Source organism: Hemitrygon akajei, chromosome 4, assembly GCF_048418815.1.
Source record: "Hemitrygon akajei chromosome 4, sHemAka1.3, whole genome shotgun sequence".
Lineage (NCBI taxonomy): Eukaryota > Metazoa > Chordata > Chondrichthyes > Myliobatiformes > Dasyatidae > Hemitrygon > Hemitrygon akajei.
Window position 1 is genome coordinate 173,377,088 of NC_133127.1, and position 24,574 is coordinate 173,401,661.

The following is a 24,574-nucleotide window of genomic DNA, read 5'->3' on the forward strand; positions in this document are numbered from 1 at the left end:
ATGACTGATTTACAATAATTTAATTGTGAAAGTGCGCTTGATTTATCGTACAATTTCATTGGACCTCTGTGAACTACTCATCAATTTTATTGGTCTACTGTTACGAGGCAAAATGTTTACGAGGCGGCATGAAAAAAACCTTGCATTAGCCGCATCGGATTATTGGCCGCAAAGTTCAAAGCTGTTCAAAATGTGGGAAAAAAGTAGCGGCTTAAAATCCGGAATCTACGGTAGTTAAATTTAAACTACAAAAGTTGGAGCTGATTTACCTAGATGTAGACCAGTAGATATCACCACATTGGCTAGGATGGATACACAAGTTAGAGAATGAGCAGAAAATTAAAAAGGAACATTACTAATATGATCGTTTACATCAATGCTATTCATTGTTTGCATGTAAACCCAATCCTCCAACCATGAAAAGAAAAGGCAAGCAACATCAGTGTCCTCTTCCAGACTTACAGCTCTAGAACTTATTCTAGCTCTAGAACCATTTATTCTCCGTCAGCTATGTTAAAAAGGCTGGAGCATTCACATATCTGATTTTAGACTCCCCTGACAGCCGCTCTGTTCTGAGCTCTGTTGTTGGAGGAGAATACAAGGCAGACCAAGGAATAGATTCAGAGCTGTGATCAAATCCTCCTTGGAAAATGGTGTGCAAATTTATTGCCAGCCACCCACATGCATATATACCACCAAAAGTAACAACATGTCTCCAGGGCAGGTGCATGACACAGTACGTATAACCCACACGCAACACATAAAGTTAGAATCACAACAAATAAAAATATATATTCCAGAAGATTGACGTTTAGCATAGAATGCATTTATGGCATAAGTCAAAAAGTACCGGTAGTATAATGCCACTAACGTTTCAATGAATTGATCATGTGCCAACTGGTTTAATTTGGCATCATGCTCAGTGGATGCATCATATTGGAGCAGACATCATGTCTGTGCTGAGCGTGATACATAATTATACTAACCCCTTCTTTTCCTGTTTTGAACTGTTCTTTCTTTGTGCTCACTGTCTTCTAGGTTTCTATGGTCCATAACCACTGTGCTCTGCTTATACAGAGGCTACGAATGCCAGATCCAAAGAAAACTCAGCAGATCCAGCAGCATATATGGAGGGGAAGCGAATTGTCAACATTTTGGGACGAAACCCTGTGTCAGGACTGCGTAATCCCATTCATGTTGCTCGGCCAGCTGAGCTATCTGGAATTGTTAACACAAGAGACCTGGTGGCTGCTCAGAATCTAGAGCAATTCACACAAAATGCTAGAGAAACTTAACAAGTCAATGACTACCTATCCAGGAGAATGAACAGCCAAATATCCTGTCCCAGACCATCGGCCACTATAGATGGTGCCTCTGTCTTAATGAGCTTCTCCAGCATTTTGTGTGTGTTGCTCAAGGAGATTGTTAATTGTTGATGATATAATGCAACCTGTTATTGCTTTTCCTTTACTGTGAAAGGTTAACTTTACTCATAATATATACGCCTACATAAAACACGATGCAAAAACTTTTTACATTCTCAGTGTCATTTGGTCAATGCATTCAGTAGTGTTGACACATTTTTTTAAAATTCGCCACTCATGTGTTTCTCATTTCTACCACCTCAAAGTACTTATGATCAGAATAATCGGTCTGCACCGCACTTTTCAGTACATGCGGCAACTGCAAGACCGATTACTGAACGTAAAACTACAAAGACCATAAAGCCAAGCGTCGGTGCGCTCTCCCCAAGTGGGCCGTCCTTCTTTTCCATTGGCGGAAATCTTTCGGCGGAAGTGTTAACCCTGTTAAATCATTTCCGCTGGGACGACCTCTTCCTTTTTGCCGCGAAGCCTTGACGGAAGATGGCGGCGCAGATCTCGAAGAAGCGAAAGGTAAGGCTAGGAAGGTGGGTCCGTGACCGATAGCGGGGACAATTCCGGCTCGGGATGGTCCCATGCGGGTGTCCGCCGACGTTGGTGGCCGGACGGTGTGTCGATGATGTGTGATGTTGTAGGATGGATGAGGATTGTCTGCCCGAGTCTTAACATGGCGCCTGTCGTCTGTCTTTTAGTTCGTCGCGGACGGGATCTTCAAGGCCGAGCTTAATGAGTTCCTGACCCGCGAGTTGGCCGAGGACGGCTACAGCGGCGTGGAGGTGCGCGTCACCCCAACCCGGACCGAGATCATCATCCTGGCCACCAGGTAAAAGGCCGCGTCTGTGACTCCGGTCCCGGCCGCCGCAACTTCTGGTGAGGAATGGGCCGGGAGCCCTGTGGTTCCTACAAGTGGTCGCACACCTGAAGCCCTGCAGCTTCAGGTGAGAAATAAGGCCCAATACGCTGATACACAGAGTTACTCAGTTACTTACAGTGGTGATGCTTCTGCAACTTCAGTGGGGATTGGACTGGACACCCTGTGGGCCACAACTTTACAGAAATGGGTCACTGGGCTTCCTGCAGTTAGTTCTGAAGCTGTTTCTATTAGCCCTTAATCCAAATAGGTTCATGGGGGTTGTTTTCCAGATATGTATGTCCCCACACTGCACCTGTAGTTATATTAGAGCTGAATGAGAATGGAATTATTTACTATGTTGTATTTGGGAATATTATCTAGTCATAGAAACATAGAAAACCTACAACACAATACAGGCCCTTCAGTCCACAAAGTTGTGCCGAACATGTCCCTACCTTAGAAATTACTAGAATTCCCCATAGCCCTTTATTTTTCTAAGCTCCATGTACCTATCCAAAAGTCTCTTAAAAGACCCTATAGTATCCACCTCCGCCACCATTGCCGGCAGCCCATTCCATACATTCACCGCTCTCTGAGTAAAAAAACTTATCCCTGACATCTCCTCTGTACCTACTCCCCAGTACCTTAAACCTGTGTCCTCTTGTGGCAACCATTTCAGCCCTGGGGGAAAAAGCCTCTGACTATCCACACAATCAATGCCTCTCATCGTGTATGAGTTAAAATATCTGGTATAGGAAGAGTAGCCAACTAAGCCGAACTGGTATCCTTATTGATAATAGTTTTCACTAGCACTTAACAAGCTGTATGCAAGGGAGACACAAAATCTGCAGATGGTTGAAATCTAGATGAAGAGACAAAATGCTGCAGAATCTAGGGCAGTATAACAGATACTAGAATAACTTGATGCTGAATTGTTTCAGCATGTGTGTTCAGGATTTGTACAGGCAGTTACACAATACTGTGTTAAGATGTTTTTGTTTCAACTTTGTGACTTGTTAATTTTCAATTATCAAGCTAGAATGTAATTCTGCAACAATTTTCTCAGTACTTGCATAAGGAATGGGAGCTGATGTGGGCCATGCAGACATGAAAATCTGCTCACAGTTGTGTGCTTTTGTAGTTCCTGACTATTGGCCATACCAGCACTCCCACTGTCGCCCTCAGTTAGCATATAGTTCTGAATTCAGTTGATCTACTTGTCCACTTCATTTGAGAAAGTACAAGCTCATTGGCAGCAGGAATTGAACCCAATTATGTTTGCTGGCACTGTAAAGTGTTAGAGAAGCTGGTCGAAGTTGATTGAAAGGGGATACTTGTAAGGAAGATGGTACAGTACACTGCTGTGCCTGGAGTTTCTGGGCCTATTGGGAAAGGAAGATGAGGCAACCGTGGCTGACAAGGGAAGTCTGAGACTGCATAAAAGTAAGGGTTTGCAGTACACCAAAAAAATATTGGGGAGCTGGAGGATTTGGAGCGTTTGAAACACAACAGAAGGCAACCATGAACAATAAGGTGAGAAACAGTGAAAGCAACAATATGAGAGGATATAGAAAGGTTTTTTCAGATGTATAGAGTAAAAGAGTGGACATCAGACTGCTGGAGAGGTAGTAATATGGAACGAATTGAAGGAAGTATTCTGCATCTGTCTTCACTAGAAGGCACCAGCAACATGTCAGGAATTAAAGCCAGGACAAAGTGAATGTAGAATCATTAGGGACACTGAAACGTTAATGTCACTCCGCTCTTTTAAGAAAGGAGGGAGGCAAAGGGCAAGGAATCGTGGGTCAGCTAGTCTGACTTCAGTGGTTGGCAAGATATTAAGAAGAGCCCATCATTAAGGATGGGGTAATAGTAGGAAGGCTAGAGAGGAGAGTCAGTGGACTTTGTGTATTTGGATTTTCAGAAGGCCTTTGACAAGGTGCCACACATGAGCCTGCAAAACTAAATACAGGCCCATAGTACTACCAAGAAAAAGACGAACCGGTTTGGAAGATTGGCTAACTGGCAGAAGGCAAAGAATGGAAATAGAGGGCCCTTTCTAGTTAGCTGCCATTGGCTAGTGGTATTCCACTGGGTTCAGCAGTTTTCGTGTTACAGGTTAATGTTCTGCTGACCAAATTGGTTGTTTTGTAGCCAAGTTTACAGACAGGTGGAGGGGCAGGAAATGTTGAAACAGTCTGCAGAAGGACTGGGACAGAATAGGAGAATGGGCAGAGAACTTGCCTAATTCTGCTTCTGTGACTTGTGTCTCAGCTAAGCATCTGTGTAAGTGGTTCGTAAAGTTCAAAATAAATTTATTATCATGGTACACAAGTCACCATATACAATCCTGTGATTCATTTTCTTGTGGGGAATCTCAGTAAGTTCAAGAAACAATAGAATTGATGGCAGACTGCAGTCAACAAGGCAAACAAGTGTGCAATAAAAATACTGCAAGTACAGAAGAGAAATAAATAGCAAGAATGAAGTATCCTTGAAAATCAGTCCAGATCAGTGAGGCAGGTGAGTGAAGTTAATCCCCTTTGGTTCAATAGCCTGATGGTTGAGGAGTAATAAATGTTCCTGGACCTGTTGATGCACGTTTTCTGAGGCTCCTGTGTGAGAAGAGTTCATGGCCTGGGTGATGGGTGTCCTTGATGTCTGGTGTAATAAATGTAACAAAAGATGTTTCCATTGTTTGATTTTTGCCACCATCTTTGGCAGTCCATCATGGGTATTAACCACTCTCTTTCAAGAAAACTTTCCTTAAAATATTACTTAAAGTTCCTTCTCACCTTGGTTTTGATATGCCGACTGGGGAAAGGATTCTGTGCACTGTATCTGGGCCTTTTTGTATTCTTTTATTCACTTCAGGGAAAAGAGACTGTATCCAATCTCTCCGTAAGTTTTCTGATCTAGGCAACATCCTGGTGAATCTCCTGTGCACACTGTACAGCGCAGTCACACCTTTCCTGTAATGTGGTAGCCGGAGCCACACAGAATAATCCCAATCTGTGTCGTAAAGTTGCAACACAGCATCCCAACTTTTACACCTCTATGCCCTGACCTATGAAGGCAAACATGCTGCCTTCATCCTATCAACCTGTGTTGAAAATTTCAAGCTTGAATAAGACTGTAAAGGTGAATAGTATATGAATATTTTTATTTCTCCTCCACACTGTGCTTCAGAAAATCCAAGTTTACTTGAAAGTAACCAGTAGTGATTGGTTAATTTCTCAGGACTCAGAATGTGCTTGGTGAGAAAGGTCGCCGAATCCGTGAGCTGACTGCTGTGGTTCAGAAGAGATTTGGTTTCCCTGAAGGAAGTGTTGAGGTAAGTTGAAGCATGGGGATCTGAAGGGACTTGGTGTCACTTTTACTGTTTAACATGGTGTCCTAGCTCAGTTGCCCGAAGCAGTTTTCTCTCGATGCCTTCTATGATGTTAGATGACGAGTCAGATGGGAGCGTGACTTGTGTCAGGATTCCTGATGCAGCTGGCATGTTCTATGCTGCTGGTTTTGGGGTCCTGAACAATGTGCCCTTTGATGACTCAGGCATTTGTCTGAGAAGGTTTCAGTGCAGAATTTGTGTGTCTTAATGGAGGACTGCCGTTAAGTTTTTGATGATTCTGGGAAAATTTGAGGTGATGCATTTTGACAAAGGACAAATATTCAGTAAATAGGCAGATACTAGGGTGTGGAGGTGGGGGGGTTGCATAGGGGCATTGGCATGTCTATAGATCCTTAAGCATAGAGAAATATGTCAAAATGTGGATTAAAAGATTTTCACTGTGCTTTGTTATCTAAAGCCTAAGGTATGAGAATGAGGTGGGGGATGCTAAAACCATATAACAAATAGTTTTACCTTGCTGTAACTTGAGTATTGCATAAAGCTCCTGTCACCACCTTAAAGGAGAAGTTGCAGAAGAGAATTGCTGAAAATTTTTGGTATGATTTAAATTTAGATAAATGAGCAGAACTTTCTATGATAGGTAGTGGAATGTTTTATTAAGGTGCATAAATTGGGTGGCTTTGATAAATCGGAAGAACCAGTTGACCTCAGCAGGTGGATCAAAAGCCAGGGTGGCATTCATCGTTTGAAAAATTCGCCTGCAGTGAGAAAGTAATGTTCCCGGTGGGTAGTAATGGTCTTGTGTCATGTTCCCTGAAAAGGGTGGTAGCAACAGAAATCCTCACATTTAATTATACTTTGATAATGGAATCTATAGCTAGTCTTCACGATTGAGGAAGACTTGATTCCACTTGGTTTTGTGGATAATGGGGTTAATTGTGGAATGCTAGACTTCCGAAGGTGACTAGGGTGAGTGGGTGGCTAGCCCTGGTGCTCTCTCTGTTACTTAAGCACATTCTTTGCTCTCAATGCATGGGATTGAGGTTCTCAGTACCACCTGTATGTTCCTCTGTTTTGAGTGATGTGAATTTGGAGGCCTTTGCAGAATTTTTGATGCCAGCCAAGTTTCATAAGCGAGTCAAGGCACCGATTGCTGCTTCCTGATCAAGTTTACTGCCAGATCTAAGGTTTATGAAATTCGAGTCCTTTCCCTCAATTGACCAAAGGTTATGGTGGCATATCTCCTCAATGTCTGCCTTCTCCAAAAGGTTGTTCCTAAGACCTGTGAGAAGGTCTATATTGTAATATTGGAGGTTTGAGTGAGGCAGGTTGGTAGCGAATGTTGATCTTGTGGATGCTGAGTGCAAGGCTCAGCCCTGTATGCTTCGGTGAACAAGCTGGTGGTATCTTGGAACAGATCTGGAGTGTTGATACCACTGAGTGAAAAGTTCCCTATTGGTTGTGAATATTAACTCTGTTCCCACAATGTTTTGGAGGTGAGATTGAGGAAAGCAAGGCCTTGTTTCACTCCATTGGGCCAAGTGGGCATGTCTGAGTAGTTTTCATTTTGAAACGCATTGTGCCAATGTTTCATCTGAGCCGAAGTGTTTGCAATGGAATTTAAGCTCTAGTGGAATAATGTACATTTTCTTCCCCAGCTCTATGCTGAAAAGGTTGCCACTCGGGGGCTTTGTGCCATTGCACAGGCTGAATCTCTGCGCTACAAGCTGCTGGGAGGACTGGCTGTACGAAGGTAGGATGGTGGTTTCAAGCTCACATTTTGTATCAAGTAACTTTGAAAATAGATTTCAAGGGCTTGTAAAGAAAGCATCTAATCAAATGAGTTTGTATAACCACAAGACTCGAGGTAATTATATAAAACATCTGGCATAGAGCAAGAGTTTTACGCCATAGGCCCCTACCATTAACAGGTTGGGAACCTCTGGCTTAGAAGATTGTTAATTCATGCTAACACTAAAGCCTGCTTTGGACTGTAAAGGATTGTTGGTGCTAATGTTTGCCTATTTGTTAATCCAGACACGTCCATTTTCAGACCAAGCTTCAGTTCTGGAAAGCACATCTTTCTAAATTTTACAGAGTTGTTGATGGGTCATTGGGGGCTGTTTCAGAAGACTACTAAAAGTTTGACGTGCAAAACTACAGTGGTGGTTGTTAGGTTTGGTATTGCTTCAAAATAAAGTAAATGATCAGAGTTGTTGACACCATTGATATGTAAGGGTGATTTGTTTTAATTTTTCTGCTAAAGTTGTGAATGACTTAATACAAATAGCCTTAGCTTTGGTATTGTTGCTCATAATCCTTGGACAATGATTAGGGAGCACTGGTCTACTCCCAGGTTTGCCATCTGCTCATTCAAAAGGTTCTGGTTATTCCTAGACCACCTGAGTAACCCTGCTTTGGATTATTTTGTAGGTTGAAGTTGCCGTGCACTTTTTTAATGAAACTGAAAACATGTAATACTTCTTTCCTTTCCAGAGCCTGCTATGGTGTTCTCCGCTTCATCATGGAGAGCGGTGCCAAGGGCTGTGAGGTAGTAGTTTCTGGAAAGCTTCGAGGCCAGAGAGCCAAATCCATGAAGTTTGTTGATGGTCTAATGATCCACAGTGGTGATCCTGTGAACTACTATGTTGATACAGCTGTGCGTCATGTACTGCTCAGACAAGGTGAGCATGTCATTCTGTGCCTGGTTCGCTAACATCATTTGTAAAGGACTATAGAATACTTTGTTTTCTAAAGATGCAGGCTTAATCTGCTGTGTCTGATATTTAGCAGTGTATTTTTCCTCTGACCCCGGGTTTTCATGGAGATGTGCCTCCACACAGTCTTCATTGTGTATCATATAGTAAGGGGAAGCATTTCTCCCTTTGGTGTCCTGTAGGCAGTGGTTAAGGACAATTATGCCCTCCAGTTTTTTAAAAATGCTTTCATGTGGATTTGAAATGAGTTTTCTTAGCAGAAGACAATTTTCTGAAAAGGCCTGCTGAATATTTGTATTAATTTTGTTGCCAAGGTTATGCATTATCTACAATGAAATGCAGCTTTTTGTAAATGCCACTGGTGAAACTAATTGCATCAAGCTGTGAAATTTAAAATCTGTTCAGGATGTACCTGAATTGTTAATTTGAACATTACATAGTGCTTACAACTGTGGGTACAAGGGGAAATTTCATTGTTTAAATTAGAGTGAAATAGCACAATTAGGAAAAAAGTGATTATTGAATGTAGTTATGCAACTTGGAATTTGTCTTGATAAATTCTTTTCTTCCTGAAGGTAGGCTCTTCAAATATGCTTTAAATGTGTATATTAATCCCTGGTGCCTGTTCCATTCCAACACTGACCCATTTTTTAATTCATAGGTGTATTAGGCATTAAAGTGAAAATAATGCTACCGTGGGACCCAAGTGGTAAAATTGGACCCAAGAAACCTCTCCCTGATCACGTCAGCATTGTTGAGCCCAAGGATGAAATCTTGCCAACTACACCCATTTCAGAACAGAAGGGAGGCAAACCAGAGCAGCCTGTAATCCAACAGCCAGGGCCAGTTCCTACTGCATAATTGGTAAGACATTAATTCCCAGCGCTGGTACTCTGAAGCTCAGTGGAGAGGAGACAATACTTCACGAGTGTCTTTTTGATACTTTTAATTTTGTACTAGTTCACAGAGAAATATCTGTTTCCAGTGAGTGCTCTCTAGAGCAAAGCTTTGTATTAGCTAGATTTATTGAAGTAGAGCATTTAAAGTAGATTGCAGCTGTTGAAGGTAACCCTTTGCGTTCATTTGAATGTTTCCTTTGGGTAATTGTTGCCACAGTAACAAAACTAGAGTGGAGTGTTTCCTGGTAGAAATTATGAATTTAAATTTGACCATTCTAGTAATTTTGTATGACAGTTATGGTAGTGAGAAATAATGTTGCCAGTATAACCCAAACCCCAAGAACAATTTTTATAATCAAATTGCTACAGCATTTGTAAAGCCTTCAGTGATGATATTGATGACGAGTCTGCTAAGACTAGATCTGTCTCCGGATACCTGATCCAGGTAGCATGTTCTGTGCTGCTGTGTATTGAGGTTCCTGAGCACAGTGAGTCTTTTAATTGATGACTGAGGCATTTGTCTGAGAAGGGCTAAACAACAAAATATGTGCATGCTTTTTACAGATTACATATTAAGTACCTCTGATGTTTGCTTTTTATGTTTTTTGCAGGTATGGTATCATCCGAAGGCTAATTTTCTGTAATAATGCAATAAAACAGAACCAAAAAAAGCTTGTGTTACTTGTTTTAATTTACATTCAACACCAGTGTTGGATAACTAAATTGCAATTACTGAAACTGCTTCCTCCCTGGAAGTCAGGTAGTATTGCATTGCCACTCACTTGTATGATTATCTCATTAACATTAGAGTCCAATCAGCTTGGATTTTGTAGACTAATTGTATAATTTGAAGGAAGATTCAGAAATTGTCGAGAAATTTCAAATTTATCATGAAGGTACATATATGAAATATTCAACCCTGACATCCATTTTCTTGTGAGTGATAGGAGTAAATAAAAGGTACATAAATCAATAAAAGACCATATCCAACAGGGCAAACAGTGTGCAGAAGAACCCAACGAACTATGCAAGTACAAAGACAAAAAAAAAGTGATTAAATACTGAGAACATGAGATGAAAAGTGCTTGAAGGTGAGTCCACTTCAGTGACAGGGTGAGTGGTTACCCCTCTGATTCAAGAGCTTACCAATAGTTGAGGGATAATGACTTCCTGAACTTGTTGGTGTGGGTCCTGAGGTTCCTGTACCACCTTCCTGTTTTAAAGAGGCTGTCCTGCTCTACCTCCCCTCATGAGGACTGGCTAATGGACCTCTGGGTTCCTCCTGAAGTCAATAATCAGCTCCTTGGTTTTGCTGACATTGAGAGGTGGCACCACTCAGCCAGATTTTCAGTCTCCTTTCTATATGTTGATTTGACCCCACCATTGACTCTGCCAATGATCATGGTGTTGCCAGCAAATTTAAATATGACACAAGTTTTTAGCCTCAGTCATAAAAATAAAGGTGATGGTGATTGAAATTGAAGAAAAGGTTGCACAAGGAGGTTTTGTGGCCAAAGTTTTGAACTTGTGATTAGTTTTGAGGAGATGATAGTATTACCTGGCTGTAATCAATAAAGAGCAACCTGATGTATCCCATCTTTGCTGACCAGACCTTCCAGGGTTGAGTGAAGAGTATCTGCTGTTGACCTATTGGGGCCTAATTGGAGTGGGCTAGGCTGCTTCTCATGAGTTGATAGTTTTTTAGCACCAACCTTTTCAAAGCACTTGACATTGGATGCAAATACTACTGGACAATGGTCATTGAGGCAGGTTACCACATTCTTAGACACCATCAGTGTAATTAAATAGGTGGGTTCCTTGGACTGCTGAAGTGAGTGGTAATCGGTGAACTCTCCAGGCAGTTGATCAGCACAGGTCTTTAGTACTTGGCCAGGTACCCTATCTGGGCTGGATGATTTCTGTGGATTCATCATCCTGAAGAATACTCTCATGTTGGCCTCAGATTGAAATCACAGGGTTGTCGAGGGCTATGGGGGTTGGTGAAGGTGCCTCCATTTTATCATATGCTGTTAAACGGTGATTCAACTGTTCAAAAGTACAAGCTAGAGTACTGTAATTTCAGCTATCAAATAGACTAGCTGCTAAAATCACTGGGATCGCAAACTTGTTGCTCAGTCAGATGAGATTATGGAGTGAGTTGGGGTGCAAATAGTGGGCAAGTTGTAAAAGTAAGCTGTTCTGTTTCTTACTGAGATTAAAAGTATCTGCAAAACTATTAAAGATGAGAAGGACAAGTTAACTTTGATATATAATGCCATCTGCCAGATTGCATGTATCGTCTGTATCTGAATTCTTAATGGTTTGTATGGCGTATGCCTGCTTCGTCTGTTCAATGTCTTCTGGTGACTGGAGACATTTAGTCTGGGAGAGGATTAAGTTATAACTAGTTATTGGATTCTTTAGTTCCAGCATAGAAGCTTGGCTTGAAGTTACCATTCTAATACTACATTGTGTGCCAGGAGAGTTCTGATGTAGTTCTTGTGAAATAACACGCATTGTACTGTTGTATAATGTTAGGTTATTTTAGATTACGTACTTCAAATTAAAAATATCATTCTTTTGATAATGTAGTGATGTAAGCTTCAGTTTGTCAAGATTGTTTATTTAATCATTCTTTGGCATACAAGCATGAAGGAGAACAAAGTTGTTGGGCTGGATTTAATGCAGCATTTTTAAAAAACAAAGCATAAAGAATGCAATAAAAAGGACAGGAAAGAAACAATAACATGATTGAAATATGCTTCAGTTATGAAAAGACTGGATGTTTGTTTTGTAGAGAGCGGATGACAGGGTCCTAGTGCACCCTTGGGGGAGTGTGGATATGTAGGCAGCAGTAATGTGGCTGGCATTCATCTGAATGATGTTCGGTTGCCACAAAATAACAACTGCCCTCTACTGAAGAGTCCATCTTCCCTGCAGTTTTTCAGCAGGGAGCTCCCATCTGTGGAATAGAATTATCCTGCCAACATGGATGTGTTGCCACCCAGCCACTCTTAGGTGACAGCTTTAATAATAACAAATGATAGCAAACCAGCTCAGTAGTGTGGTAGCTAGTGATTTGCTTTACAGTGTCAGCAACCTGGGTCTCAGTCCTGTCACAGTAACGAGTTTGTATGTTCTCTGTGTGACAGTTTCCTCCCACATTCTAGAGAAGTACTTAGGTTTATAATTGGGCGGAGTGGGTTCATTGAGCCCGAATCTGTTACTGTGCTGTATCTCTAATAAAATAATCTGGTATCCATAGCAACACACACACTGCTTGAAGAACGCAGGTCAGGCAACATATTAGGAAATGAATAAACAGTCAATATTTTGGGCTGAGGTCCTTCATAAGGACTGAAAGGGATGGGGAAGATGCCAAAACAAGGCTACCCTCCATGGATTCTGAGTAGCTTCCAATCTGAAGGCATAAGCATTGATTTCTTCTATTTAAAACAAATCCCTCCTCCCCCTCCCCTTTTCTGTTCCCCACTTTAGCCCTCTTACCTTTTAACTGCCTATCATTCACTCTGGGTCCCGTTCTATGATCCACTCTATCGGATTCGTTCCTCTCCAGCACTTCATCTTTCTTAGACCTAGTCTCCTCTCTACCCCCCTCCCCAAGTCTGAAGAAGTGTGTCAGCCAGAAACATTGACTGTTTACTTCAATAGATACTGCTTCACTTGCTGAGTTCCTCCAGCATTTTGTGTGTGTGTTGCCAGAATGAGAAGGTGGGGGGAGGAGGAAGAGTAAAAGGTGATAGGTGAGTGGGGAGATAAAGTGAGAAGATGGGAGGTGATAGGTGGAAGGAGGAGGAACCTGGAGAGGGAACTTGGAGAAAGGGAAGGAGGAGGGGATGATAGGCAGGTGAGGAGAAGTGATAAGAGGCCAGAGTGGGGAATTGAAGAGGGAAGGGGAAAAATTACTGAAAGTAGGAGAAATCAATGTTGACACCATCAGGTTGGAAGCTACCTAGATGAAATATGAGGTGTTACTCCTCCAACCTGAGTGTGGACTAATTGTGGCAAAAGAGGAGGCCATACACCAACATGTTGGAATCTGGTATCGACAAGTGTTTGGAGTTTATTATCTGGAATTACCTGTCGGTCCAGAGAGCAAGTGGGTTCTGGATGCAGGATCTAGAGTGCTTGTATATCTCCTGTTCCCTTTAGACTTTCTTGGGTTCATAGGAACATGTATTAAGTTATACTGCTACATATAAAACAAAACATGAAAAGTGTCTATGGGTATTAATAGGAGCAGTGGTAGTGCTGAACTGGCAAATTTGCTGAAGTTCCAAGATTGACGGAAAAGGCATCCACTGAAATTTATTTATTTAGTGACGCTGTGTGGAGTAGGGAGAGATCCTTCGAACCATGCCACCCCTGTAGCCTCTGACAGACCTGATTAACCCTATCCCAACCATGACAAATCAACCTACTCAGTATGTCTTTGGACTGTGGCAGGAAACTGGAGCACCCAGGGAAAACCCACACATTCCATGGGGAAGATTTGCAGACATCTTACACATGACACTGGAATTGAACTCTGGAACACCTCGAGCTTTAATAGCATTGTGCTAACTGCTATGCTACTGTAGTGTGAGAAGAAATTGCCCCTCATCTCCAATCTTAAATGGCTTACCAATTACCTCAACACCACCAGCAACTGTTCAAGCTGTTGATTAATGATGCACAATAGTTGTGCGATATGTTGTCAGCAAGCCACAGTTCTTGGAAATAGGCTATTTTGACCCACCAAGTCTGCTAGTTTCTAAAATGATCACATTTGCCTGATTTCCCCCCCTCCCCTCCCCCCCCCCCCCCCACTGACCTATTGTACCCTCCTTCCTATCAATTCCTCTCTCAGTAAGCACTCTAGTGGCCATTTAGTGGGAATAGGACAATCCTACCAGTGGGATTATTGGAGTTGGGGGAAAGAAGAGAGAAACTGAGGATGATATTGATAGCCAGGATCAAACCCTAGATCACTGAAGATATCCAGTGACTGAAGAATCATGAGAATGATCTGTGTTCCAGGATTCATGTATGTGGGAAGAAAAATATAGAAGATGGTGCAGCAAAGATCTAACCCAGATTTCAAAATATGCACATGAGTTTGGTTAATTGAAATTTGGGAGTTCATGGCTGTTTGGAAAGCATTTGAAGTAACTTTCATGACACAGAACTGTTGAAAGCTTTTGCTCTGGATCTACAACCCTGCTTTAATTCTGTTAACTCAAAATTGCATTAATTACCCTTGGTCTGGCTTAGTTTTTGAAACTCAGAAAATGTAAATTGAAGGGGGTGGGGATAGAGGTGAATGTGTAAGGCAATCAAACCTGGATCCAAGACAGTGTGTCTGTCCTTGTTCCCATCATAGTTCTCTTTTCCCCTTACAATATCTCGATTCAAATAAAAATACATTTGCCATTACATAGATTAGAAGCATTGATGTTATGCACAAAAAGACCAGAATTGGAAGTATGCACTGTTGAGGATTGTATGGTCAAAGAGATGAGCAAAATGAGATCAGAATCTATAAAGCATTCTTCAATCAGTAAAAATTAAAGGCAAAAAGTTATCCACTGCTCCATTAGGATATCAGTATGAGATTAGGAAGTAGAAGTACAGTATATCCATGCATATTTCCATGGTCAAATTTGCATGCCAATATAGACTTCAATTATCCGTACTATTTTTATAAACAAAAATGATACACTCCAGGTTTTCATAATCCATTTATTATTTGTCTATTACAGTTCAGATTTACTGCTTTACATTTGGATTGGCCTTTTATCTTAATATTTTTTCTTAGTCTGTCATTACAAATAGTATCTTGTACTCTTGTATTGCAAATTATTCAGACATAGTATAATGTCACAAGCCAGAGAAAATCTGCAGGTGCTGGAAATTACTATATGTCACTCAACTTCTCTTTCCCCATCATTGAACTGTTCTAGCGCCTAAGAAGAATAATGTGAGCTGCCTGAATGACTATTGCACAGTAGCACTCACATCTACAGTGATGAAATGCTGTGAGAGGTTGGTCATGATTAGACTGAACTCCTGCCTCAGCAAGGACCTGGACCCATTGCAATTTGCCTATCGCCACAATAGGTCAACAGCAGACACAACTTCAATGGCTCTCTACACAGCCCTAGACCATCTGGTCAGGATGCTGTTCATCGACTATAGCTCAACATTTAACATAATCATTCCCATAATTCTGATTAAGAAGTTACAGAACCTGGGCCTCTGTACCTCCCTCTGCAACTGGGTCCTTGACTTCCTAACTGGAAGATCACAGCCTGTGTGGATTGGTGATAATATCTCCTCCTTGCTGATGATCAACTCCGGTGCACCTCAGGGGTGTGTGCTTAGCCCACTACTCTCTCTATACCCATGACTATGCAGCTAGGTGTAGCTCAAATACCATCTATAAATTTGATGACGATACAACCATTGTTGGTAGAATCTCAGATGGAGATGAGATGACGTACAGAAGTGAGATGATATACCAACTAGTAAAGTAGTGTCATAGCAACAACCTTACATTCAACATCAGTAAGAAATAAGTGCTGATTGTGGACTTCAGGAAAGGTAATATGAAGGAACACATATCAATCCTTATAGAGGGATCAGAAGGGGAGAAAGTGAGCAGTTTCAAGTTCCTGGGTGTCAAGATCTCTGAGGGCCTAACCTGGTCTCAACAAATCAATGCAGCTACAAAGAAAGCCAGACAGCAACTATACTTCATTAAGAGCTTAAAGAGATTTGGTATGTTAACAAATACACTCAAAAACTTCTATAGATGTACTGTAGAGAGTGTTCTGACAGGCTGCATCACTGTCTGGTATGGTTGGGAGGGGGGGAGGTCCAATGCACAGGACCGAAAGAAGCTGCAGAGGGTCGTAAATTTAGTCAGCTCCATCTTGGGTACTAGCCTACAAAATACCCAGGATATCTTCAAGGAGCGGTGTCTCAGAAAGGCAGCATCCATTATTAATGACCTCCAGCACCCAGGGCATGCCCTTTTCTCACTGTTACCATCAGGTAGGAGATACAGAAGCCTGAAGGCACACACTCATAGATTCAGGAACAGCTTCTTCTCCTCTGCCATCTGATTCCTGGATGGACATTGAACCCATGAACACTACGTCATTTAAAAAATATATATTATTTCTGTTTGTGCATGATTTTTAATCTATTCAATATACATACACTGCAACTGATTGATTTTTCTAATAGATTATGTATTGTATTGAACTGGTGCTGCTAAGTTAACAAATTTCACGAGACATGCCAGTGATAATGAACCTGATTCAGATTATGATTCTGTTCCCATAATATATGGATTCACTTTCAAAGACTCTTCATCTCAAGTTCTCAATATTTATTTATGATTATTATTTCTTTTTTTCTTGTTTTTCCACAGTTTTTTCATTGATTCTATTATGGTTATTATTCTATTATGGATTTATTGGGTATGCCCACAAGGAAATGAATCTCAAGGTTGTATATGGTGATGTATATATATACTTAGATAATAAATCCATATTGAACTTTGGGGTATTAATTCAGATGAGTTATGGTATAAAATAATAGTTTGAAAAGGTTGAGTTGGTCTCTGAGGTCTGGGAGACTGACTGTTGTGCAGCAATGCATATACCATTTGAATCCCTCAAAGCTATTTCTGTTGAGAACATAGAACCCTACAGCACAGGACAGATACTTTGCCCCTAGATGTTGTGCTGAGATTTCAACCTCCTACCCTCCTACATAGCCCTCCAACTTTCTGTCCTGCTGATTTGTACGTTTTCAACTAATTCTTCTGTTTCAAAGGAGGAGGAAAAACCATGCTGAAGGTAGTCCAACAAAAGCCTTAAAAGTTGCACAAAAGTGGATTAAGTCAAGTTCCCATTTGGCCTTAGCCAGCAACTGGCATCTTTTTGAAACGAAGTTCGAAAAATGAGTGGCCTGTAATTTCTTCAAGAACCAGTTAACAAGATTTGTGCAAATAAAATTGTAATTTTTCATTCATAAGGGTTTTCCATAATCTTTCCTGAATATTTAACTTTGTAATTTCCAATGTTTCCAAATACTTCTCCAAGGATCATCGCCACGACACGATGGAGAGGCTTGTGTGTTCCTGAGAGTGATAGTATCTGGAATTTAGCCATCTGGCACTTAGCTTCTGTTGAGGTCATCCACGATGGTAAGGTCAAGGGAGAGGTTCATATAAAGAATGATCCAACCAAGCCCTCAACGGTGGAGCTGGTGGAAGATGATGACATATCACAATGGTAGTGAAGGTGGAGGAAGACAAACAGCAGTGAAGGGTCAACTTGATTCCATGGCCATTGGACTCTGACTCTGACCTGTCAAGGACTGCGAGGCAGCTGCCCATGCACCAGCCTCCTGACATTAAACAAGGTCATGCACAGGCATTCTCTATTAAGGGAACCACCCTAACATCCAGGAAGGAGAACATCATACTCATTTTGAGTGATTGCACTACTTCTATACTAAGCTTGAAGAGTCAGAGTTGTACAGCACAGAAATGGAGCCTTTAGCTTGATCAGGCTAACTTTTTAGAACACATATTTGACCAAATCAGGGACAATCCAGATACACAGCTACTCATTTAGCTGTGCTTGAATGAGTAGTGTGCATAGCCTCTGGAGAATATTGAGCAAAGCTAAATACTTTGAAGTTGGTGTATTTTGCTAAATGTCTCCTAGAGATAGGGCTTAAATTGTATCATCAATTGGGTTGATTCCAATTTACCTTTCTCCCAAGAGTCATTTTGTGATTCTAAGTGAAATTTTTCAAGGTAAGAAGTTCTTAATCATGACAATCCCCATGCCTTGGTTCCTGGTGCAGAAAGTCTGTGATCCACTGTGTAGGAATTGTGCCTTGTCAGAGCTGCTGATCTTTTGAGCTTTGGAACCTTAATTATTTAGCAATAGTGATTTCCCTAATCATTGTTTTGAATCCTGTTCATTAAGAAGGTTGTATTAAGACAAGACATGTTTTAATATAGTCTCTTATAAAATGCACATCAACCTTTCATTGTAACCCAGGGAGCTAATAATTGTAATAATGCATTTCACTGGTAGCAGATATTTAGCAGATACTCAGACAAGAATATACATTAATTAAGTCACATAGAGGCAAAGCAAATATTTTAACTACTGTTAAAACCTTCGCACTTCCAAAGCAGAATGAAATAGGTGCAATTGTTATTGAACCTGTGGCTTCATCAAAGGATTCAAAGTATATATACAGCATACAACCCTGACTTCCATCTTCCCCACAGACAGCCACGAAACAAAGAAGAACCATGGAACCCGTTCAGAGAAAAAAAACATCAACTCCCCCCCACCCCACATGCAAAATAAAAAAATCACGCAGATGGCTACAAAAAAACCCTAAAAATACAGGATATAAAACACAAAATCAGAAGGCATATTTCAGTTCAGCTCAGTATTCATTATCTGCAGGCTGCTCTGATTGGAAAATCACCCAAGGATAGCAAGAAAAAAGAGAAGTGACCAGAAAATAGAACATGAATTAGAGGGCAATCTACAAACCGTGATGATTAAATCTTGCTCCAGCACCATCCTCCAACAGCATCGGGGGGGGGGGGGGGGGGGGGGGGAGAGAGAGAGAGATCATTGAATGGAAGGACCTTCCTTCAGGACCAGCGAGCAAGCAAGAGAGAGAGAACATCCTATAGCAGCAGCGAGCAAGAGGCTGGTAGACGGCGCTGAACACTTGCTGCCTTGAGGATTTCAATCTTCCTCAGCACTTTAATCAGCAAGAGATGGAGTTGATCATGGGCTTGTGGCACTGCAGCAAAGTACCTCTAGTGGTGCTACCTAATTATGCAAAAGCTAAGGGAGCTACAACATATTTATCTCCAAATTTAATGAAACATTTATTTCTGAGAGAGCTGCACAAGGCAATTACTGACGGGCCATTGCCTCCTGCTGAAGAACCTAGAATTAAGGTTACAAATCCCAGATAATGGATCATCCATTTCAGACATAGAGAGAAATGTTCTTCAGTCAGATGCTTGTGAATCATAGATACAAGAAATTCTGCAGATGCTGAGAATCTTGAGCAACACACAAAAAAAAGCTGGAGGAATACAGTATGTCAGGAAGCATCTATGGAGGGAGAAAAACAGTTGAAACTTCTGGCTGAGACCCTTCTTTAGGACATAAAGGAAAGGGGCAGTGTCCAGTATACAAAGATGAAGATCCATAATTTCTTGAAAGTGGTGTCACAGGTAGATAGGGTTGTAAAGAAAGTTTTTGTCACATTGGCCTTCATAAATCAAACTACTGAGTTCTGGCGTTGGGATATTATGTTGAAGCTGTATAAGACATTGGTGAGGCCTAATTTGGAGTATTGTGTAGCACACACAAAATGCTGGAGGAACTCAGCAGGCCGGGCAGCATCTATGGAAAAGAGGAGTATTGTGTGCAGTTTTTGTCAGTTACCTATAGGAAAGATGTCAGTGAGATTGAAAAAGTGCAGAGAAATTTTACAAGGATGTTGCCAGGACATGAGAACCTAAGTTATAGGGACAGGTTGAATTGGTTAGGTCTTTATTTCCTAGAGCGTAGGAGAATGAGGGGAGATTTTGATAGAAAATATACAATATTATGAGGGGCATGGATAGGGTGAATGCAAGCAGGCTTTTTTTCACACGTTGGGTGAGATTATAAATAGAGGTCATGGGTTAAGGGTGAAAGGAGAAATCTTTAAAGGGAACATGGGGGGGAGGGAACCTCTTCACTCAGAGGATGGTAAGAGTGTGGAACGAGCTGCCAGTGGATGTGGGTTCGATTTCAACATTTAAGGAAATTTGGATAGGTAAATGGATGGGAAGGATATGGAGGTCTGTGGTGCAGATAATTGGGCTAGGCAGGTTAATAGTTCAGCATGGACTAGATGGGCCAGAGGTGGTGGAGGGGTATGAAATAAGATCCTGCGGGGCAGTAGATGGAAGAGGTAAAGGCCTGAAGAAATAATGAAGAAAGGACAGTGGACTGTGAAATAAAGGAGAAGGGGAACCAGGGAGAGGTGACAGGAAGGTGAGGACAAGAGAAGAAATGAGAGGGTAACCAGAATGGGAAATGGAAATTGACAGACGGGAGAAATTGCTGGAAGTTAGAGATTTCCAGCATTTTGTGCACGGTGCTTGTGAATCATCGGAATTCTCCACATTGAGAGGCTGTGGGTATTGTGATTGAGTGCGTTCAAGGTTGAGTTCACTAGGTTTGGGGCACTGATGAAAAAGGAGAGGAAAGACTGTATAAAATACCTATCTCTCAAAGAGAACCTTCTTTAAAGATGATGGAGTACTTGACACCCCAGGTGTAATGTAAATATTGTAGGCAATTTGAACTTAGTGATGTGATAATGATTGAATCTTTTTGTTTAATTTCAAAAGTGAGAAGTTTCTAGAATATCTGAAAGCATTCAGGACAAAATGGGATGGAGTGTTCTGCCAGGACCTACCGACTGGATTGACTTTAAAAGTATTATTTGGTCACATTTAAACAAATGGACCACAGGAATTAATGAGAAGCTGCAGACTAATTTGCACTTAATCTAAAATTGTAAAAATATGCTTCAAATAACAGTAACTGATAGAAGTAATTATTGATCACTTTGCAGGATGTTGGTAATTACCCCCTTAATTTAAAGGCAATCTAATAAAGTGATTATTATCTCACACTACTGGCAATGTGCTAATCAGTTAATAACTTGTCAGTGAAGTTGGTTGAGGGATAACTGATGACCAACATTGGAGTTAATTCTCTGCTTCTCTAGGAGAGGCATGGGATCTTTCATGCTTAAGTGCTACCTAGCTGTGGTCGCTGCTGCCCAGGGTAAAACTGGACAGGCAGAGGCCTGGAGCCACTTGCATAACCACCTCCACTAAAGGTGAACAACCGTCCGCCAACTCAGCGGCAGCCAATGGTGAATCACTGTGTTAAAGTGAGAGGACTGTCAAAAGTCAAAGGAATACAGGAGATGACAAATTATAGAGGACCAATTGTACGTTTCTTTTGAATGGATGGGTAAAAGATACTTAGAAAGTAGCACAGTAACAGGCCCTTTGGCCCACAACATGTCAAACTAAATAAATCAATAATCAAGTGGTCAACTAAGCTAATCCCTTATACCTATACAATATTCATATGCCTTAATTGTCCTTACATTCATGTGCCTATCTAAATGTCTCTTAACAATCCCTCATGATTTTGCCTCTACCATCATCCCAGGCAGTGCATTCTAGGAACCCACAACTCTCTGTGTAAAAAAACTTGCCTTGAACATCTCCTTTAAAATTACCCCCTCTCACCATAAATGCATGCCCTCTAGTATTAGACACTTCAAACCTGGGAAAAAGATACTGCCTTTTACTCTATCTTGTTTATTTACTCTTTACTCTATTTGATATGTGTTTGATTCTAGCTTTGTGTTGAAAGGAAGACTGAAATGATCAGTAACAAAAGGGTGGCGGAATTTGCACAAAACCACTCATGGGGATTTGGGTTTTCTTTAATTCATTCGGTGTTACTGAGAGATTAACATTTATGGTGAATCCTCAACTGCTTCTAAGCACCCCAGTTCAATCCCTAACAATCCCATATTCAAGCTTGACCTCTGTCCCATTTAGAATCAGATAGGAATCCTTCTTCGCGGTATGTGCATTTCCCATGAATCGTGAACACTTGTCCCCGTACTTGTCTCCATTCCCTTCAGAGTTGAATGAGACCTGTTTCTCCATTCCCTTTGAGTTGTATGAGTTTGCAGCAGGTTGTAGGCTCAGCCAGCTGCATCACGGGCACACAATCAAGGACATCTTCAGGAGGCAATTCCTGAAGAAGGTGGCATGCATGTGTCACTATCTCAGAGGACCTGTCCTGATCCGTTCTATAAATGTAATTTCAAAGAAAGCACAACAGCACCATTATTTCCTCAGGAGCCTGCGGAGTTTTGGCATGTCATCGAAAAACTTGGCAAACTTCTATAGATGCGTGGTGGAAAGTGTGCTGATTGGCTTTATTACAGCCTGGTATAATGCCTTTGCATGGAAAATCCTACAAAAGATAGTGGATTTGGCCAAGTACATCATGAGTAAAACCCTCCCAACCATTGAGCACATCAATATGAAACATTGCCGTAGAAAAGCAGCATGTATTATCAAAGACCACCCAGGCCAGGCTCTTTTCTCGCTGCTGCCATCAGGCAGAAGATACAAGAGCCTCAGGACTTGCACCACCAGGTTCAAGAACAGTTACTACCCCTCAAACATCAGGCCCTTGAACAAAAAGGGGAGAACTGCAGTTATCCTACTTCTGGTGTTCCCACTTTAAGAACTCTTTATCTTGTTATGTCATGCTAGTCATTTATTGCTATTTACATTTGTATTTGCACAATTTTTTGTTCATTGAGCCTGTTTACAGTTACTGTTCTATAGATTTGCTAAGTATGCCCACAGAAAAAAAAGAAAATGTGGTGACATGTATGTACCCTGATAATAAATTTTAATTTATACTTTGTAAGGACCCTCACCACTTAGAATATGCCCTCTTCCCATTACTACCATCAGAGATGAGGTCGAGGGGTATAAAGTATTCAACATTTTAGGAAAGTCTACTTCCCCTCTGTATTAGATTGCTGAATCACTCATCAACACTACCTCACTATTTTGCTTTCTTTTCCACTATTTATTATTTTATATATTCTTATTGTAAGTTATAGTGATTTTTTATGCCTTACACTGTACAGCTACCGCAAAATAACAAAATTTGACAACATACTTCAGATAGCAAACCTGATTCGGATTCTGAATATCTCTAGCATTTTCTGTTTTATTTCAGGTATTTAGCAATGGTAGCAGCTTGCTTTTGACGTGTTAAAGTTTTTGAGTGTACTCATGTCAGCCACAATGTTTTGGGCTGCATGTTGGCAGCTGGAATTACTATGGATAGTCACTTGATAGCAAGCTGAATCTTCAGTCCTGTACAGCTCTGACCACAGGCAAAAAAAAATCTGCAGATGCTAGAAATCTGAAATAAAAACCGGCGAATTCTGAAAATCCTCAGCAGGCCAGTCAGTGCCTGCACAGAACTAAAAATGTAGTTCTGATGCCGACTGGAAATTCTAACCATCTGATATTGTCTGAATATGAATGCACCCAGTCAGAAAATGAGATGCTCTTCCTTAAACTTGCCCTTTTGCATTGAAGCTCAGTGTTAAGGATTAAAGGAAAAAATATGATAAATTGGAGTGTGATGGAGAATTAAAATGACAGTTCATTGTGCAGTTGATGTAATCTACATGGACCAGCAAGATCTTTGATAAGGCCCCACATGGCAGACTGGTCCAAAAGTTTAGAGCACATTCCGTCCAGGTCAAGTTGGCAGATTGGATACAAAATTGCCTTGGTATTGGGCAGAATGGTGATGGTGGGGTGTTGTTTCTGTGATTGAGAGCACAGGGCTGGAGGTGTACCACAGGAGTTGATGCTGTTACATAAATTAACAATTTCCATATGGATGTATGAGCAGTGATTAATGTTTGCAGATAACCCAATAATTAGTAGTGCTCTTGATAATTGTAAGCTATAGGATGGTAATGATCATTTGGTAGGAAGGGCAGAGCATTGGCAGACTAGTTTAATCCTGTTGTGTGAGGGAGGAATAATGGGGGTATGACAGAATGGTAAGATCCAAACGAATGTTGAGGAAGAGAGACTTCCGAAAGGAAGCAACATTGGTAAAGTGGGGAAGAAGGCAAACAGGATGATCATTTGAACTGGAGAAGGGTCAAACAATGGTGCAGCTGGTAGAGTCAGTTCCTTTTTGTAACTAAAATTCTTCCTGATGAATCTTCTCTGTATCCTCTCAAATGCAGCCGTGTCTTTCCAGTAGTGCACAGAGCACACATTTGTTCAGCTGTGGCCCACCCAATGTTTTCTGAAGTTGTACCATTGTCTCCCTGCTCTCCTCAGCACATGGAGTGCTGAGGTCATTCCCAGGGCCACAGAGAGTGTGTGGACTCCACACAGACAGTGCTATAGGTCAGGTTTTGAATCAATGGGACTGTGAGGCAGCAGCCCTAATAGCCATACCACCATTCACCACTTCAAGTACTCATGAACTAGAGATGCCCAGCAATTGGTGGGGATGTTTTGTTTTTCTCTCAAGGGTTTGATCACAACCTTAGATTTGGAGAGTCTTGATCCGAGACATTGGGTGCTTATTTCCCTCTGCAGATTCTGTCTGATTTGCTGAGTTCCTTCAGCTTTGCTTCTTTTTGCTGTGGATTCCAGCAGTTGC

The 24,574-nt window shown here is 41.3% G+C and overlaps 1 protein-coding gene and 1 non-coding gene across 2 annotated transcripts; both read left to right on the forward strand.

The window, feature by feature from the left end:
• The first annotated feature begins 1,784 nt into the window (after positions 1-1,784).
• rps3 (ribosomal protein S3) lies at positions 1,785-9,961 on the forward strand. The gene is made up of 7 exons (XM_073044005.1): positions 1,785-1,895; positions 2,075-2,205; positions 5,476-5,569; positions 7,246-7,340; positions 8,084-8,271; positions 8,966-9,168; positions 9,815-9,961. Exons 1-6 carry the CDS (start codon positions 1,866-1,868, stop codon positions 9,163-9,165), a joined length of 738 nt encoding a protein of 245 aa, XP_072900106.1. The 5' UTR covers positions 1,785-1,865; the 3' UTR covers positions 9,166-9,168; positions 9,815-9,961.
• LOC140727159 (small nucleolar RNA SNORD15) lies at positions 9,585-9,733 on the forward strand. Its single transcript, XR_012098800.1, has one exon. It is a non-coding gene; the product is annotated as a small nucleolar RNA SNORD15 (small nucleolar RNA).
• Positions 9,962-24,574: the final 14,613 nt, after the last annotated feature.